Here is a 15,752-nt window from a genome sequence, read left to right as displayed (position 1 = left end):
CAAAATCAACTATTGTGTGCATAATGTGTTGCTGTAGCCTGAGCGTAGGATGAGATGAAGCTTCACTGTGCGGAGACACTGGAGATGTGATTTTTATTCTATATGGTATGGGTTGCATGCATTATGCACCCATGCCTGGTGTTTCTCTTGGAAATATGTTGTTAAATATTGAATTTTTCCCTGTTGACACATAGATGTATGGACAAGAGAGGCCGTGTGTGTGTGTGTGTAGGAGGAGGATTTGTGCATATATCACGCATGTATTGTTGTTTTGTGTGTATGTGTATGAATAACTGGGTCCATCAAAAATTGATTTTGTTCCATGAGAAAACATCTGCCACATAAATTGGAGGACACTTAAAGCAAATTGAAGAATGGCAGCTGTTTGCAGCAATTACAGTGAGTGTGGCTCTGTCTAAACTCAGTTAGTGTGAGTTAATTTGATGTGGAGGGAGGTTGGACCCAGACGCAGATGACAAAAAGGTATGTAATAAAAGGGAAGTTTAGATACCAATGATGAATGATGATGAATCCATAAAGTGGAAACAAAAAGGGGGCGGGCTCTGTGGTTTGTTAGCTGCAGGACTCAGACATGATAGTGAGGGATACAAACTGTGACATATTTTCAATAATAGAGACATTTTTTGGACCTCAGTATTTATACAGTCCTGGCTATGACCCCCTGACTGCAGTAAACCAAGACAGAGACAATAAAGAACGCTGGGAAACACAGGAGTGACACACGGCAGGGAGAGCAGATAAAGACAGTGAGAAGGCACATGGATTAAATTCACAAGGTGAGACACAAGAAGACACAATGAGGGCAAGGAAACCAATCACCATGGAGGGAACACACAAGGAAACTAGACTACCCAAAAAAAATTAAACACTAAACAGGAGGTTAACCAAACAAACCAAGAAGACAAGTGTGTCAAAATACAGAAACCATAATAATAATAATAAACAATTACTTACTAAAAACAGACAGCAAACTAAGAGTCATGACAGTTGCCACAACTGCTGCCACTTAGTGTCATTGTGTGTCATTTACCAAGCCAAACACATGGTTTTGAATGTGTGCAGTAAATCATATAAATCAACAATTTGTCTTTAAACACACTGGGATGTGTGTTTAAAGATCACACATTTCACAAGACAAACCTCTTCAATCTGCAACAATCTTCTCTGCCATTTGTTTTTAGTCTGTACAGGCATAATTTGTATATAAACAGTACATTAACTAGTCCTCTTTCAGAAGCCTCTTATCTCTGATTACTAAAAAATTATGATTTGTTTAATGCACCATGTGTGTGTGTGAGATGCACATCACTATCTCAGGTGCACTGATAATACAAGAAGTTAAATGCAATTACAGGTATGTTTTATATGTTATTTATTTTACAGTGAAAGAGAGAGGAAGTGCATTTCTGCACTGTTATGTCAAGTGAACCATGTAGCCTAAATGGATTTCTGATGAGTTCCAGTGATGAGTAATTCTTTTGTCCCCTGGTGGTCCCTATTGTCCAGAGAGTGAGCAGTGTCACATTTAGACGCTGTGCTGCTTATATTGCAGTACAGTAACACAGACTGGATTTGCTCTAGTAATACTGCAGCCCAAATTTTTGGTTCCCCACTTACATGTTTTTCCTCAGTGGCTCGTTTGGCCTCTGATGATGAATTCCACCCACCTAGTGGTGTAAGCGTGGTAAAATCAGGACATGAATAGTAGCGAGTTGTAGCCTATAACAACAAGGCTGATAAATATAGAGTCCTGTAGCGTGGACACACAGAGGGAAGCTGTCCTCTCTGTCTTCCTGTCTCTGTCCCTGTTGCTCTCCTAGTGCGTATGTGAATGTTAAATACAGATTTAAGCCTGTACTCCTCTCGTTCAAACTGCAGTTAGCTCTTATGTAAGCTCTGGCACAGAGATGGAGGCTACAGCAAGCTTTGGCAGCTACTTTCTCCCTTTCTCTCTCTCTCTCTCTCTCTCTCTCTCGTAGCATCTTTGCCATTCTTAGCAGACGAGGGCTATACACTATAAATATTTTATATGGCACAGTGCATGTGGGAAAAATGTATTTTTAGCATCTTTCAGGGCATTCACAAGAAGCAAGCTTTCTGTAAAGCCAGACAGCCTTTTGGTGCAGATTAATTTGAATGTGCATGCTCATCTGGGTCGGCCTTGATTAATTCGATCAATTCTGACTGCTGTTCGCTGGCAGCGAGCTGGAGCATTGATTTTCAGTGGGTTCTTTCAAGGTAGGGTACCCTCTGTGAACTTAGAAGTCGATAAAGTTTGAGCTTTAAGGACCTGCGTCTCAGTTTATTTTTGGATTTACCACAAGGTGATCTTTCTCTCTCCCAATGGACAATTAGAAAAATGGAGATAGAAACAAAAGGGGGGGATGGTGGGGGATAGAATAGGAAGAGAGAGAGAGTAGCAGACTTAAAATGCAGAGCACACCCTTTCCCCGGCCACCAAGACATGCATGCATGAACATGAGCAGCAGTCAGACACTCATAGTTGAAGCAGATGTAGCTGATGTACAGAATAAAGAAAACTCTTGTTTTCATTATTAGTCCAGGCATTAGACCCATAATCGGATCATTAGTCAGATTAGTGAGGCCACTGATGTGTGTGTGTGTTTTAATCATGACATCGTCATCACATTTTCTGTGGATATAAAAGATTTCTCACACTCTCCAGTGTGCTGCATTTGATCTGTTAGCTTCTGTATATTTCTACAAGGCTACAGGTACATTGGTCGATTAAACACACACACACTCCCACCTAGAGCATCTTCAATCTAACCCTGATCGATAACACAAACGGTCACTGGTGGATGAGAAACACAACAGAACATGGAGCCATTTACTGAGCTGCCTTTGTTCTCAAAGCTCATTCCCCTGTAAGAAGCAGGATGTAAATCAGACCCATTAAAAGCCATCTTTGGTTGGACTTGTTGTGACTGTGTCTGTCTGAACTGCAGAATACACACATCAACAGATGATAAGGAAAGTGTAACAAGGCAACAGATGCTATGGCAACAACCTTGGTGAATGTGTGTTTTTTAAGTGAAGGATTTCTCTGAATTTCTCTACTCTGCGTCTACTTTTCCTTCTTAATTCATCCCTCTCCTCCTGCCTCTCCTTGCCCTCCTTTCCTCCTCTTCTTCCTGACAGGAGGACGGCTGCCATCCTGACTGCTAATGAGGGACGGGGGGCCTTTGCTGTGTATGTGTCTGTGACAACGTCTGAGGGAAAAAAAACACACACACAGAGACAGAGAGTGTGTGTCTTTGTGTGCGTGCATGCCTGTGGTAGGTTTTTGGAAGAGGTGAAGGCCAGGAAGAGAAAGAAAAAGAGTGAACAAGATAAAGGGAGATGTGCTCTCCAGCTCTCTTCCCTCGATCTGTTTCCTCTCTGTTACTAGGCAACACCTGCAGGCATGCACTAAATAAAGCCCTGTACCCACTATTCACCCCCCATACCCACCTCCAACTCTCTTTCTGTCTCCCTCCTCATCTGCCTCATCCATCTCTCCTTCTTGTATTCATCCCTTAACTCTCCAGGACCCTTACCCTTCACCCTGTCATCCCAGCGCCCGTTACTTTCCCTTCACACATCCTCTACCTCCTCCATCATCCCCGCACAGAGGATTTGGTTGGCTTCTGGTCTGAGCAGAAATGAGTCCATGGATTGAAAACTAAAAAGGTTAGGTCTGAGTAAATTAGATTATAGATTTTAGTGTTGTGTTCGCGAACTTCATATTTAGCTGCACAATAATAAACAATCAATGATCAATCCTAACCCTAACCCTAAACCTCAAAGACACACTCTACCATTTCTTTAAGAATATGATCAATGATGCCACCTTGACCCAATAGCAGCTGGGATAAATGCAAGGTGAGCTAAGCTGTTTACCTTCATACACTTAGCTATGGGTGTGGCTCTCTCATACACAGCCTATGGGTGCTCCTCTCAGCCCATTCAGCAGTATTTTAGACCCTGTTTTCCATCCACCTCCTTGCATATCGTCCAAACAGCCTCTATGATTCTAATGCTCCTCCACCAAGCTTTTTTGATGCCTTGTGTTTTTGGGTTCATCCTGTTCCTCTTTATCTACGTTAGCTCCACTCAGTCCTGCCTCTTCTTTCTGTGGCAGAAAGAGGAGGAAGGCTAATCTCAAAAAACATCCTACAAGTTGATTTTTTGTATTTAGTGATGTAATGGAGGCTTTTTTGTTTTATTTTAAATGTGCACGTTTGCCTCCAAAGTGCCTCAGAGCACTAACAAACCGCCTCCACCGATATCAACAGAAACCCCCTCCATCCCTCTCTCTGTAGCTATGGAGCATTTCATGCATTCTTAAAGGGTTTAGTGACGGTAAAAGCCTCCAGATTTATTTTATGGTACTGTATATGTCAGAGGTTCTACACAGTTAAGTGCAGGAAGATAAACAGAGGAAGAGAGACTTTGCTGCCAATTTGAGTCATGCGCCTATGTGACCTGGCCTTCACCTGGATTCTGCCATGAACTTTTAATTCCTCTAACTTGAGGAAATTATTATATCTCTTTTGGTGATTCATCAGCAGCGACAGGATGAGGGCTTGAGGGAACAGAGATAGATAAGGTACAGTAGGAAAAAGTGGCACGTTTGGGGGCACTGGCAGGTAAAACTAACCCCAAACTGTCATTCTAACATACTGCCCCATCTTTTATCTCTGTGCTGCTGAGGAGGACAAATCTTTGCACCATATATGAGATCAGTCAACCTGACAGGCAGCAAGGAAGTACAGATTGTAAGGAATGACCCTGGTTTGACGATACAAAAACTCTGCAGATAATAATAAACATTTAAAGGGAAACTACAACAAATCTGACTGACAGCATTAAGGGCCATGTTTTGGCTACTGTTTTTTAGGAATGTGTGAGCACAGATTAATTGTAGTGCAGGTGCTGATTACACTAAGTGTGAAGAGGACTCAAGTGTGCCTCTCAGAGCCCATGCAGGTCTGCTAACCTGTGTGAGTGGATTTTATAACACATTAGCTGAATTCAGGGTTAAATCCCAGGCCCAGGAGACGATACATTCAGGACTAATGGTGCCATATGAGGAGCATGCACGGGCAAAAACACATGCACACACTCATTTTAGCACAAGTCATGGACAGAGGATGAGAGGCAGAAAAAAAAGGATTAAAGCCTGTGAAAGCTGCAGCGTCATAGAGAACAGTGTTTATCCTAGATAGAAATCGCACAGGACGAGCTCTGCCTCGTGTGCATGTGTGGAGTGGGAAGGAAGCTGCCATAAAAAAAATTGATATTTTGAGGGTGCACGTGTACGCATGGATGCAAACACACACCAGGCTTTGCACAATAGCACTATCAGACAGAGCCAACAGACATAACCACAGATTTACCAGCAGATTTTAAAAGGGAGAGCAGTTGTGTGTGTATGTTGCTGAGTGGGATTTGGTTTAATCCAAACATGAAACACTAGATTCCCTCAACACACACACACACAATCACCACCCCTCCTCCTTTCTGTCACTTTCTCTCTCCCTCTAAGTGTGTGTGTGTGTGAATTTGCTTCCCTCAGTCTCTTTTAGCGTTGCGTAACAGCTTGATTATATAATCCCAAACATTTATGCATGTCCACAAGGCTGAGCGCTAGAGGGCATGAAGCATTCAAGTGCATCAAATTGGGGTGGGGGACGATAGCGAGGAGGAGGAGGAGAAGGAGGGAAGGAAAGGAGGATTTAAAAGTAGGGGTTAGAAGAGGGACACCATGGGACTGTGGATCACAGATACTTTCACACCTATAAACTCATTCATGTTACTCAGTTTACAGGTGAGCAGAGGAGACGATTCTACATCATTAATGCCCTGAACTTCACAGCATAGAGAAGGAAGCATGCCAAGCAGAGAAATGTTTAATAAATGGTATCACCTTTACTAGAGATATGAGAATGTGGGGAAATAACCAGAGGAATTACAATTTTGGTTGTAAAAAGACTAATATCTCAGTGTATGATTAATCTTGGGGAGTAAAAAAAACAATGCACCAATAAAATTAGTGTATTGAGGGAGAACTAAAAGCACCAGCTTAAATTGAGATGACAGTTTGAGAACATTTTTAGTGCCTGAGCTTTTCCAGGACGTAAGATAATCAAAATGGAAAGAGAAAGTGAGTGGCATGAATACAGTTAGAGACAAGGACTCGGATGAAGATCCAACTGACTAGAGAATAAGGCTGGAGGAGGGGAGAGGGGAAGGGATGAGGGGCAGCAAAGGAGAAAGAAGACATAAAGTTAATGCATGTCTATCTGTGCAGTTAATGTTATTACTAGCATTAGTAGGATGGTAGTAAACGTTGAAGCTAAAAGGCTGAGGGTATCACTCACTGTCAAATCTACACACATCAACACAGGCTTAGCTGATGATTTTTTTATCCTGTTTACTGGTTTTCACTCTAACTTGGAAAAATAAAGATGAATGAAAAAGTCAATCTTTTGCAATAACTTAATGTTGAAGTAATCCAAAGTAAATAAATGACTGACTTTGATACTTGAACATTTAAGGACATATATTCCATTTAGTGAACCACATTTTAAAAGTTAGCCTCTAACATTTTTCACACACTCCCACACAGACAGCCCAGTGACTCAGTCACAACTTTTTGCCTTTCCCTATCTGTTCAATTTAATTTATTCATAGCCACCCTTTCTCCAAACCTCCTATCCAGTCCTCATCCTCGCAGTGCTTTATCATTTCCATTTCCATGCACTGTCCTCTACTGTGTTAGAAAAAGATGGAGCATTTTGCTCCACTTGTTCATCCTTGACTGACTCCATATACAGTGCTCCCACCCGCCTTGCCGACCTTGCCTTCACTATAAAGTATCTGTTACATGCTAGCCCTCCCTACGCCAAGGAGTTTCACGCCCCCACTGAATCATAGCATGTAACCCAACCACTGATTCTTCTAGTACCAGACTTGTCCCCGTCTACCTCTGCAAACAGCTCTGTCATTGAATACCCAAAGCTAAGGGAATTGACATGACAGCCGCTCTCCTGAATGCTTACATTCACTGCCTGTGCACTTCAGAGGTCTCAGATCAAATAAAACAGGGAAAGAGGAGGAATAATGGGAGACACAGGCAAAGAAAACAGGGGAGAAACAGGAGTTTAGGATGCTCTCTGTGGTCCCTCTGTCCTCTGTTCCCTCCGTCACCAGAGAGAGGTGAGGGGGCTGGTTGTCATGACGGTTGTTGTCATGGCAGCTAGACTGGGTAATAAACAGGAGGAAGACATTTCTGTCAATCCAGTGCAGTGATGCTGCCGTGCCAACAGCTGACAAGATGCTGCAAATATGTACAGTATACATCGTCATAAGAACTTTGATTAATAGTGAAGCATTTCCGTCTGATAACAAGATGGGCATTAAAACTGTGTGAGATGTAGCCCAATCCTGTGCAGTTAAGATCAAAATAAAGGTCTACACACCAAGCACTCATGTTGTGAGTTGAATATTTATAGTTTTACATTTGAAGACAAAAAAAATGTTCGAAGTGAAATCATCTGACTGCTGACACTGAACCTTTCACGACTCATATTTATGCTTTATTACATGGGTACAAAAATGAGACCATAATTATGTAAATGTAAACTTCTGAAAACACAAGCAACTGAAAAAAAACTGAAGCCACCTGGTAAAAGTGGAATATATTTGTTAAAACAGCCAAAAAAACACATCTCTATAAAATAGGATAAGCCATTTAACTAAAAATCTGACGCAAAACTGAAAGATCCCAACAGAGTCCATCATTCGGTGGGATGGAATCCCTCTGTACTGGCAGTGTGGTAAAAAGAAACTGGTAGAGGACCACAAAACAGCATTGTTTTGGACCTGGTTAACAGCTCTTAGAGCTCCACTAAGTCATCAGTCAATCCTTTACTCGACTGTCTCCTCTGCACTCTCAGTTACTCATGTCTTTAGTTCAGATGATCTGTCTTCGTTGCCGTTTTCCAAGTCCATCTCCGGCTCATTCTCTGCTGCTCCATTCTCCTCCTCTACATTCTTTCCTACCTCATCCTCTACCCCCTCTTTCTCTTCCTTTTCTCCATCTCTTCTATTCTGCCCCAGGCCCTGTTTGTCTCTGAAGACCTCCACGCCTAACATTCGGAGGTAATGAAACCTCTCGTTGCGGGGAACGAAGGCTCGGATGGACGTCTTTCCCCTCCAGCCACACAGCTGGATGGGACACTGTGGCTCTGCTGTGTTACTGAAAAACAAGAGGGAGATGGTGAGTGTCACAACAAACTACATACCAGGCCATCCCTTATCAAAAATTAATAAGAGACACAAACAATATTTTATCAGATTACCTTGGGTTCGGAATGTACTTCAGCACAATGCTACCCATTCCTGTGGAGAGAATAATATTACATGTGATGATTAATAAAGGGATTCTTCCAAAGCTCATTTCAAAAGCTTTGTGATACAAAATGAAATATACTGTGTACCTATTTTCTTAGCCTGAGCGTGAGCGTCGTCCTCTAGTTTACTGAGGAAGGGGTTCTCCTGAGTCAGCAGCACTTTGATGTCTTCCACACTCACAGTGATGATCCTGGAGCGAATGTATGGCTGAAGAGTATAGATACCCTAAGAAGAAATAGTGATTGAAAAAAAAAATAATAGAAGAATAAATTTGAATTATTTACAGTTACATTGTGTATTTAAAATGAATTAATTATCATCAGTGTGAATTCTGCCGTCTGGCTCCTGTTACTCAGTGCTCAGTGGTGGCTACAGTAATGATGCCAACTTGCATGTTTGATCATAAAATTAAATGTATTACACATTCAAAGAACATGGAGGGCATAGGATCCTAGAAATACAGCCTTTGTACTTTACTGCGCATCATTTTACATCATGAGGTTAATTTACATATAAAAAGAATATTCATGTGCAGCCAAGCATTTCAATCATTTAACTTCCAATTAATAAGTGGCTTTATGATTAAATACATTTAAAAAATGCATATCATGTGTGTGCGTGTTACCTCTTGAGCCAGCCTGAAGGCACAGCCAAACTCCTCTCCATCACTGTTGCGAGACCACACCTTCACCCCTGTGTTAATGACCTGAGGAAAAAAAATAATAGCATATGGCTCTGTGCAAAAACAAAATAAAAATGCCAGATAATAAAAAGCTCTCAAAGTATAATAACAGGGGGGAATGTAAATTAGACTCAGTGACTAATTGTGTAACTTGTACTCTTGTAGTATTGCTGTTAATGTTTTTGTAATTACATCAAACCCTCTTGCTCAAGGCAGCGACTGTGGAAGATACTGCAGCGGGTCTCTGGTGTCCCAGCAGGAACTGAAACAACCGTCAGTGATTTGCATAGTAAAACCCAAACACACATTGGGTATAAATATGCATGTATTGTTATACCTTACACAGTTTAGATTTACACTGTTAAAGCAAAGATACTCAAGCTTAAAGACTCTAAATAAGCCCAGCTGACTAGTTGATTTGGTGACACTATGTATAGACAGCTGAATAAAGGATACTTTCAAAGGGCCTAGGTTTTCTTTGTTGACTAGCCCTATATTAGTATCAGCAAAAAACACTGTTTCACTGTTTTTACTTTTTGTGATACCTGTTATTAAAACATAAGTAAACTACTTAAAAAGACCAGAAACAGCTTGTTTTCCATTCATTATGTCAAGAAGCTGCAATAATATGCAAACGTGCAATTCACTGTGCTTCAACCCAAGAGTGACTACAAACACCGAGGAGAACAAAGACGGTGAGCCACACACACACACAGTGCCACCTGTGCAGGTGTTCAGGGTGGAGGACCAGAGGGATCTGAGCTAGGAGAGGGTCCCATCTGTTTGCTGCTTCTCCCACAGATGCACACAGGCAAAAACACACACACACAAACTGATGTATCAATGAAAAGCCAATAAACCTGCGCTTGGATAAGCACTTTCACGCAGATCAATACAAATAGATCGTCTGTAGGAAAGAATTGATTATAGATTTCCTACGTCTATTTTTAACAGACGGAAATGCTTCATCAATAATCAGCCTAGCTTTTGGTGAGTACAATAATTTAAACTGCTGTCCCTAAAGAAACCCACACACCTTCATGCGCTCACTGTTATTGAGCAGCATATTGCGCAGCTCTTTGGACACCATGTACAAATGCCTCTTCTTGCCCTCGTGGGTCCTGGTCAGAACATTGAGCTTAGGAAAGTCGGGTGAAATATCGTAGAAAGATCTGGAGAAAGCATGGGAGAGAATAAAAACATGATTTTTACACATAAATATTTATAAAAAGCACACTGAATAAACAGGCATTTACTGTATAGTGGTGAAAACAGGATCATCCTCCGTTAGGAACACAAAGGGGTCTTCTTTATACCCAAACAGCTTCATCTTCTTAGTGGGGGGAGGCCTGGAAGAAGAAAGAGACATTTAAGACTCAAATGATATGTTTGTGTTTATTAAATGCTAAATTTCATCGGATTATCCAACACTTTATTCTGTATGAGTTTAAAATAATAATTTCTTATTCAAAGCTCTGTTATTCTTAAAGAGCCAACAGTTTTTTCCTTTGTTTATTATCTCACCAGACTGGCATGACTTACCCACACACCCTATCTTGTTTATCCCCGGTCTCCTGAGCCAAAGAAGGTCCTTTGGGTACCTGCTCCTCTACCTCCCTATTGACATTTCCCTCTGGGCCGTCCCCCTCCACCTCCTTCTTGGACTCCTCAGGGTGAAGGCAGGGAGTGTCAGCAGGGGTAGAGGCTGCTGGAGAGATTCCAGTCTGGGCCCCTGACCTGGACGAGACGTCCTTCCTCACCTGGAGATGTAGGTTAGAAGAACAAAAACAGAGAAGGTCCCAGCTGTTGTTAGTGAGACTGGGCAGATAAGTGATGTGTAAAAAGGTGGGGGTCAACAGAAACTCATACCCACGTAAAAGAATTCTGCTCTATTTCCCACATTTATTAAGCTGCATAAACATCTCTCATCCATTAAATGTGTTTATGAGGAAGTACCTTGGGATATCTTTTGTTCCAAGGCATCGGGGCTTTCTTCACCAGCACAGCCACAAAGAAACCTCCAGTGTTTTGGTGATGTGGCAGAATCCTCATACTGACATTAAAATAGAAACATAAATCATCGCTTGAACTGTATGCTGCCACCTGATGTGAAGACACACAACTCTTTCAAGCATTTAATAAAGAGTGCATCGAACACATGTGGCAATAGCTCCCTCTGCTGGCTAACACAAGAAGTCAAGGCGGAAGCTGAAGAAATGACATCATCCACCATTACATGAGAGTGCAGGTGTATTCATCCGTGCAGACTCGGTGCACATGTGTGAAAAGCTCTGCCAAAAAAGACATTACTCAACTAATGAATTTGGCACCAGTGAAAAGGGAAAGGCTACACCTGTGTGTGTGGCTTTAATTTTCTGCCGTCAAAACTCTTTGAGGAAAATAAAACAATGAGAAAAATTAAAGAAAAATAAATACAGAATACAGAGCAGCCCAAGGAGATAAACAAGTTTTCCATTCAATATTTTTGTGTATGTGTGTAAACATACCATCTCTCCAGATGCATGCCGGCCAGTTTCTCTGGGTCTTTTGGTGGGAACATGGTGGGGCGGATCTGTGTGTGACGACTGCTTGGAACCTCTGACCAGTCCGAGTACCACTGGCCCTCTTTGGTCATCAGCTACAGAAAGAATTGTGTGATCACATAATGAGGAGACAGACCTACAGATCTCACTACTAATATGTGTTAAAGCTTCTGTACCTTCCAGGATGTGACCCCAGGCATCCACTTCAACCCTGGCAGATCAGCTGAGCTTTCGGCCAGCTCCAATGCTCCTGGAAAGGTGGATGGAGGAATATGGAGACTTGGCGATTGTAAATGCCAACACCTTGAAAACTACATCCTTGTATACTGTGCACACAGTTATACTGATATGATTTTCCAGAGAATAGTTTTTACCCCAAATATTTAATCTATGGTTCCTTTCACTAAACACAGTAACTGCAGAGAAGAGGGGCCATTCAGGATCAATGCACTAAACAATTTAAGAAGCAGGCAACTAAGAAAAAAACTAAACTAAAAACGAAAAATGGTTAAAACCCATAATATATAACCCTGTGAACATTTGTTACCTTCACTTTTCTCCAGCAGTGCTGCGATGACAGCTTCGTCCTCTATAGGGTTGAGTGAACAGGTGGAGTACACCATTCTCCCTCCCACAGCCAGCTGTTCAACGCCACGCACAGCAATACGCAGCTGGAGCCTGGTGAACACACACACACAATTTAATTAGCACCAAAAGAACACACTCCATTCCCTTGTTGTTTAGTCAATTTGGTCTACCACTCAAGTGCCTGAATTCTTGTGTTGTTGCTCAAGTGTGAGCACATGCTCTCCCCCACTCACCCATGGAGGTGCAGGCTGTTGCTTGTTGTCCATTTCTTCCACACATCTATGTTCTTCCTCATGGTGCCGTCACCACTGCAGAAGACAGAAAACCAGCACCAGTCAGACACTTTTTGGATTTGGTCCAAACTACCAGAGATTCCCGATACTCAACACAGGGCAAAAAAAACGTCTGCAAAGCACTAACTGTCTAAACGCCGGGCTTTAGCTGACTGCTCACATCACTGCTGCCTCCCTCCCTCGGTCTTCATTACCGCTTCCCCTCCCCTCCCTCTCCCCATGTTATGTTTGGCAGGGCCCTCTTGGCTTCAGCACTTAAGCTGGCCAAACTCAGGCAGCATTTGCAAACTAATGCAGTTCTGTTTTGGCCACAACATGTTGCTAGATTTCAGGAGAAGGATGTGGATGTGGATGCATGTTTGCACTGAAACCAGGAGTAAACTAAGACACTTGACAGACAGCTGTAGACAGGCACTCTACATTTGACAGACAGGGTGAAGCCTCATCTCCATCTGTCACACAAAATCTCCAGCCCAACACCCACACAGAGCTTATCAACCACATTTTCACATTCCAAAACACAGTCCATCAGTGATAGACACAAGCCAGATAGTTCTGCTGACCTGCAGGGCACATCACACAAGATGCGATCATAGAAGAGGATGTCCTTCTTGCCATCTTTGTCGACCTGTAGCAGAGGGATGCAGGAGGCATCGTGGTTGACCACCATGATGCAGGGGCTGTTCAGGCGCTTGGCCTGATGCACAAGCAAATAGCAGCGCTTGTTGTCTACATCATTGGCAATGACAAATCCCTCTGATGTGGATTGAAAAGAATGATTTTTAAAAAAAGATGCATACAACCGTGAACTGGAAATGTGTATAAATGTGTTTTTTCTTACCTGGAAATGGCACATCCATATCAGCATGGAGCATCTCAATCAGCTGTGCTGTCTTTGATCCAGGGGCAGCACACATGTCCAGGATCTGGACAAAAAACACATGCATCATCATTTTCATCATGTTAACAAATGTTTCAAAAATCTATTTAAGTCTCAAGAACAGTGTTTCACAAAAGGGAAAAACACAGAATGCATTAAGCACTGACAGGTCTACTTTTTTTAACTATTATAAAGGTCAGTGTTTTTACCTTGTGATGGGGCTCAATCTTCAGGAGCAGAGGGGGGATCATGCTGACAGCCTCCTGGCGGCTGATGTTTCCCTGCAAGAACAAAAAAACAAAAATAATGCTAATCTCTTTACTTTTCTGAAGGCTTCTGACATCTTTTTCCAACTCTCTTTCATGGGTACATTTGGTAAACACAACTTATATTCAAACATGCAAAGCTCCTGTTACACGATCAGCTCTATAAACAGGCATGTATAGTGAATATTCAGTTTCTTTTTATTTGTGACTCACCGACTCTGTCTCGCTGACCAGAAATTGGTGGAACTTCTCCAGCAGGGGAGACTTCCTAATGATCTTCCTGCTCATGTTGGTGTGCCAGGCCTGCTCATCAGGATACCTGGAGAGAACAGGCACAAACTGTATTGAGATTCTAGTTTAAAACCATGAGTCCTTTTTATTTCAATAAAACCATGACACATAATACCAGCTGAGAGGCTGAGGGGCTTCGATCTTCTGGCCATCAATTTCCAGCTCCTGGATATCCTTAAAGTACTTTTCCTTCAGACAGTGGAGGATCTCCTTAGCATGGCTAAAAAAATAACATTTTATAATTTAATCATTCTAAATAACATTTTAGTATGTGTGAATACATAAAGTACACAGTCTATACTAATTTTTACAAGTTTTAGAAACAAAAAACCCAAGAAAAGCTATCAAATATTATGAGGAGGGACCATCCAGCTTGTTATCAGCATTATAATACCAAAGCACAACAGCCCAGTTCTTACTGTTAAGCAGCCGAAATAACAGAACTATCAAGGATGGGAAATTTTGATTTCAACCTAAACCAACAGATCTCCTGAGTAACAAATACAATGCCCAGAGTATAATGTATAGTGTTGCACTTGCCAGTGCCAGGAGAACATTAATTTGATGACCTCTAGCATCTGGTGTTGATCATGAACAAGACAACTTCACCTCTTGTATCCAGTGATGCGGATGGTTGCTGGCAGTGGTTCCCTCATTGCCTCCATAAACTGCTCAAACTCTCCCTCTGGTACCAGGCCCTGTTCCTTGTAGTAGTGTTCAAACAGTTTGTTCTCCTTAACAATGTCAGCATAGCCAGCTCCCCAGCCCTGGAATAAATGTGCAGTTGTAAGTAGGGGTCATATCTCTAAACCTTTTTATGGCTGCCTTTGTTTACAGTTAAAGCTGAAGACGCAAACACGCCTCATAGAATGTCATTCAAACAAGTGACAACAGCAACCTTTTTGGCATGTTATAAAGTATTAGAATTAGAGTTTTGTTTGTCATTTCAGCCTATAGTAATCCACAAGCAGCACTTTTACAGCCCTTTTTTTTGCAAAAGTGCCGGGTTCTTGGTTCCACAGTATTTTGGTAACACTGCTACAGACAGCATGACTTGAATCCTGCCAGTCTGCTAGGGCACATTGGACAATCTGAGTGAAAGGCAATCCAACAAAGAATACATCCTGCATCTAGATAATTGGTAAACATGGTTAAATGGGACAAATGGTGGTCACACATGGCTTTAAAATAGCCAGTAGCTAACAGCAAAGCTGTCCTAGCTATGTCCCAGCAGCATGACTGCATAGGTTTAGAGATGCTAAGCGACGTCACTATGGTCGACACTTTTCTAAACATCTAGGTAACATGTGACGTAGCGGAGTATAAAACATTAGCAAAACTTGCTAGTACAGCAGCAGAAGTATGAATCTTACAGCGTTGTCTCTGTCGTCCCGGCCAGCATTCTGGTTTTTCTGCCTCTGTCTGCTTCTTTTCCCCATTTTGGAAACGCAGACAACTCTTGTGAAAAGTCTGCGGAACAACGTGGTGGATATATATACCTAGAAAAGACACCTACAACCCGGATAAACTGTAAAATAATGTACTCAGCGTTTTAAGATGAAGTGCTGGGCTGCTGTGTATCCTCAGAACGTGCTGCTCTGACGCACGTGAATCAGGACCTTTCGGGGTGGCCGCAAAATACGCCTGAAATAAAGTGAAATGTTTTCGCACTTGATATTTTAAAAATAATATAATCGCTGTAGGTGTAATTTAAAATTATTGCACAATGAACGAAACAAAAACGTTAATTATTCTGTTTATCCGATC

The 15,752-nt window shown here is 42.0% G+C and overlaps 1 protein-coding gene across 1 annotated transcript; it reads right to left on the bottom strand.

Moving 5' to 3' along the window:
- Positions 1–7,603: 7,603 nt before the first annotated feature.
- nsun2 (NOP2/Sun RNA methyltransferase 2) lies at positions 7,604–15,619 on the bottom strand. Its single transcript, XM_028399436.1, has 19 exons — positions 15,359–15,619; positions 14,595–14,752; positions 14,101–14,205; positions 13,908–14,013; positions 13,638–13,709; positions 13,390–13,474; positions 13,112–13,304; positions 12,489–12,563; positions 12,215–12,345; positions 11,844–11,917; positions 11,632–11,762; positions 11,081–11,177; positions 10,667–10,884; positions 10,381–10,473; positions 10,161–10,296; positions 9,068–9,148; positions 8,529–8,667; positions 8,391–8,430; positions 7,604–8,287 (listed from the first exon to the last, which is right to left on the bottom strand). The coding sequence occupies exons 1-19, from the start codon at positions 15,422–15,424 to the stop codon at positions 7,990–7,992; spliced, it is 2,298 nt and encodes a 765-aa protein (XP_028255237.1). The 5' UTR covers positions 15,425–15,619; the 3' UTR covers positions 7,604–7,989.
- Positions 15,620–15,752: the final 133 nt, after the last annotated feature.

The sequence above is a fragment of the Parambassis ranga genome, chromosome 2, assembly GCF_900634625.1.
Source record: "Parambassis ranga chromosome 2, fParRan2.1, whole genome shotgun sequence".
Taxonomy (NCBI): Eukaryota; Metazoa; Chordata; class Actinopteri; family Ambassidae; genus Parambassis; species Parambassis ranga.
Note: the sequence above shows the minus strand (reverse complement) of the source record. Positions and strands in the feature narration are given on the sequence as shown.

Bases quoted from the DNA above. Each gene is read 5' to 3' on its own strand.
- nsun2 (XM_028399436.1), bottom strand. From the start codon at position 15,424: ATGGGGAAAAGAAGCAGACAGAGGCAGAAAAACCAGAATGCTGGCCGG. The intron at 11,763-11,843 runs GTACAGAAGCTT...TTCTTTCTGTAG, and splicing joins CTGGGGTCACATCCTGGAAG to CTGATGACCAAAGAGGGCCA. The intron at 10,297-10,380 runs GTAAATGCCTGT...TGCTTTCTCCAG, and splicing joins CCTGTTTTCACCACTATACA to ATCTTTCTACGATATTTCAC.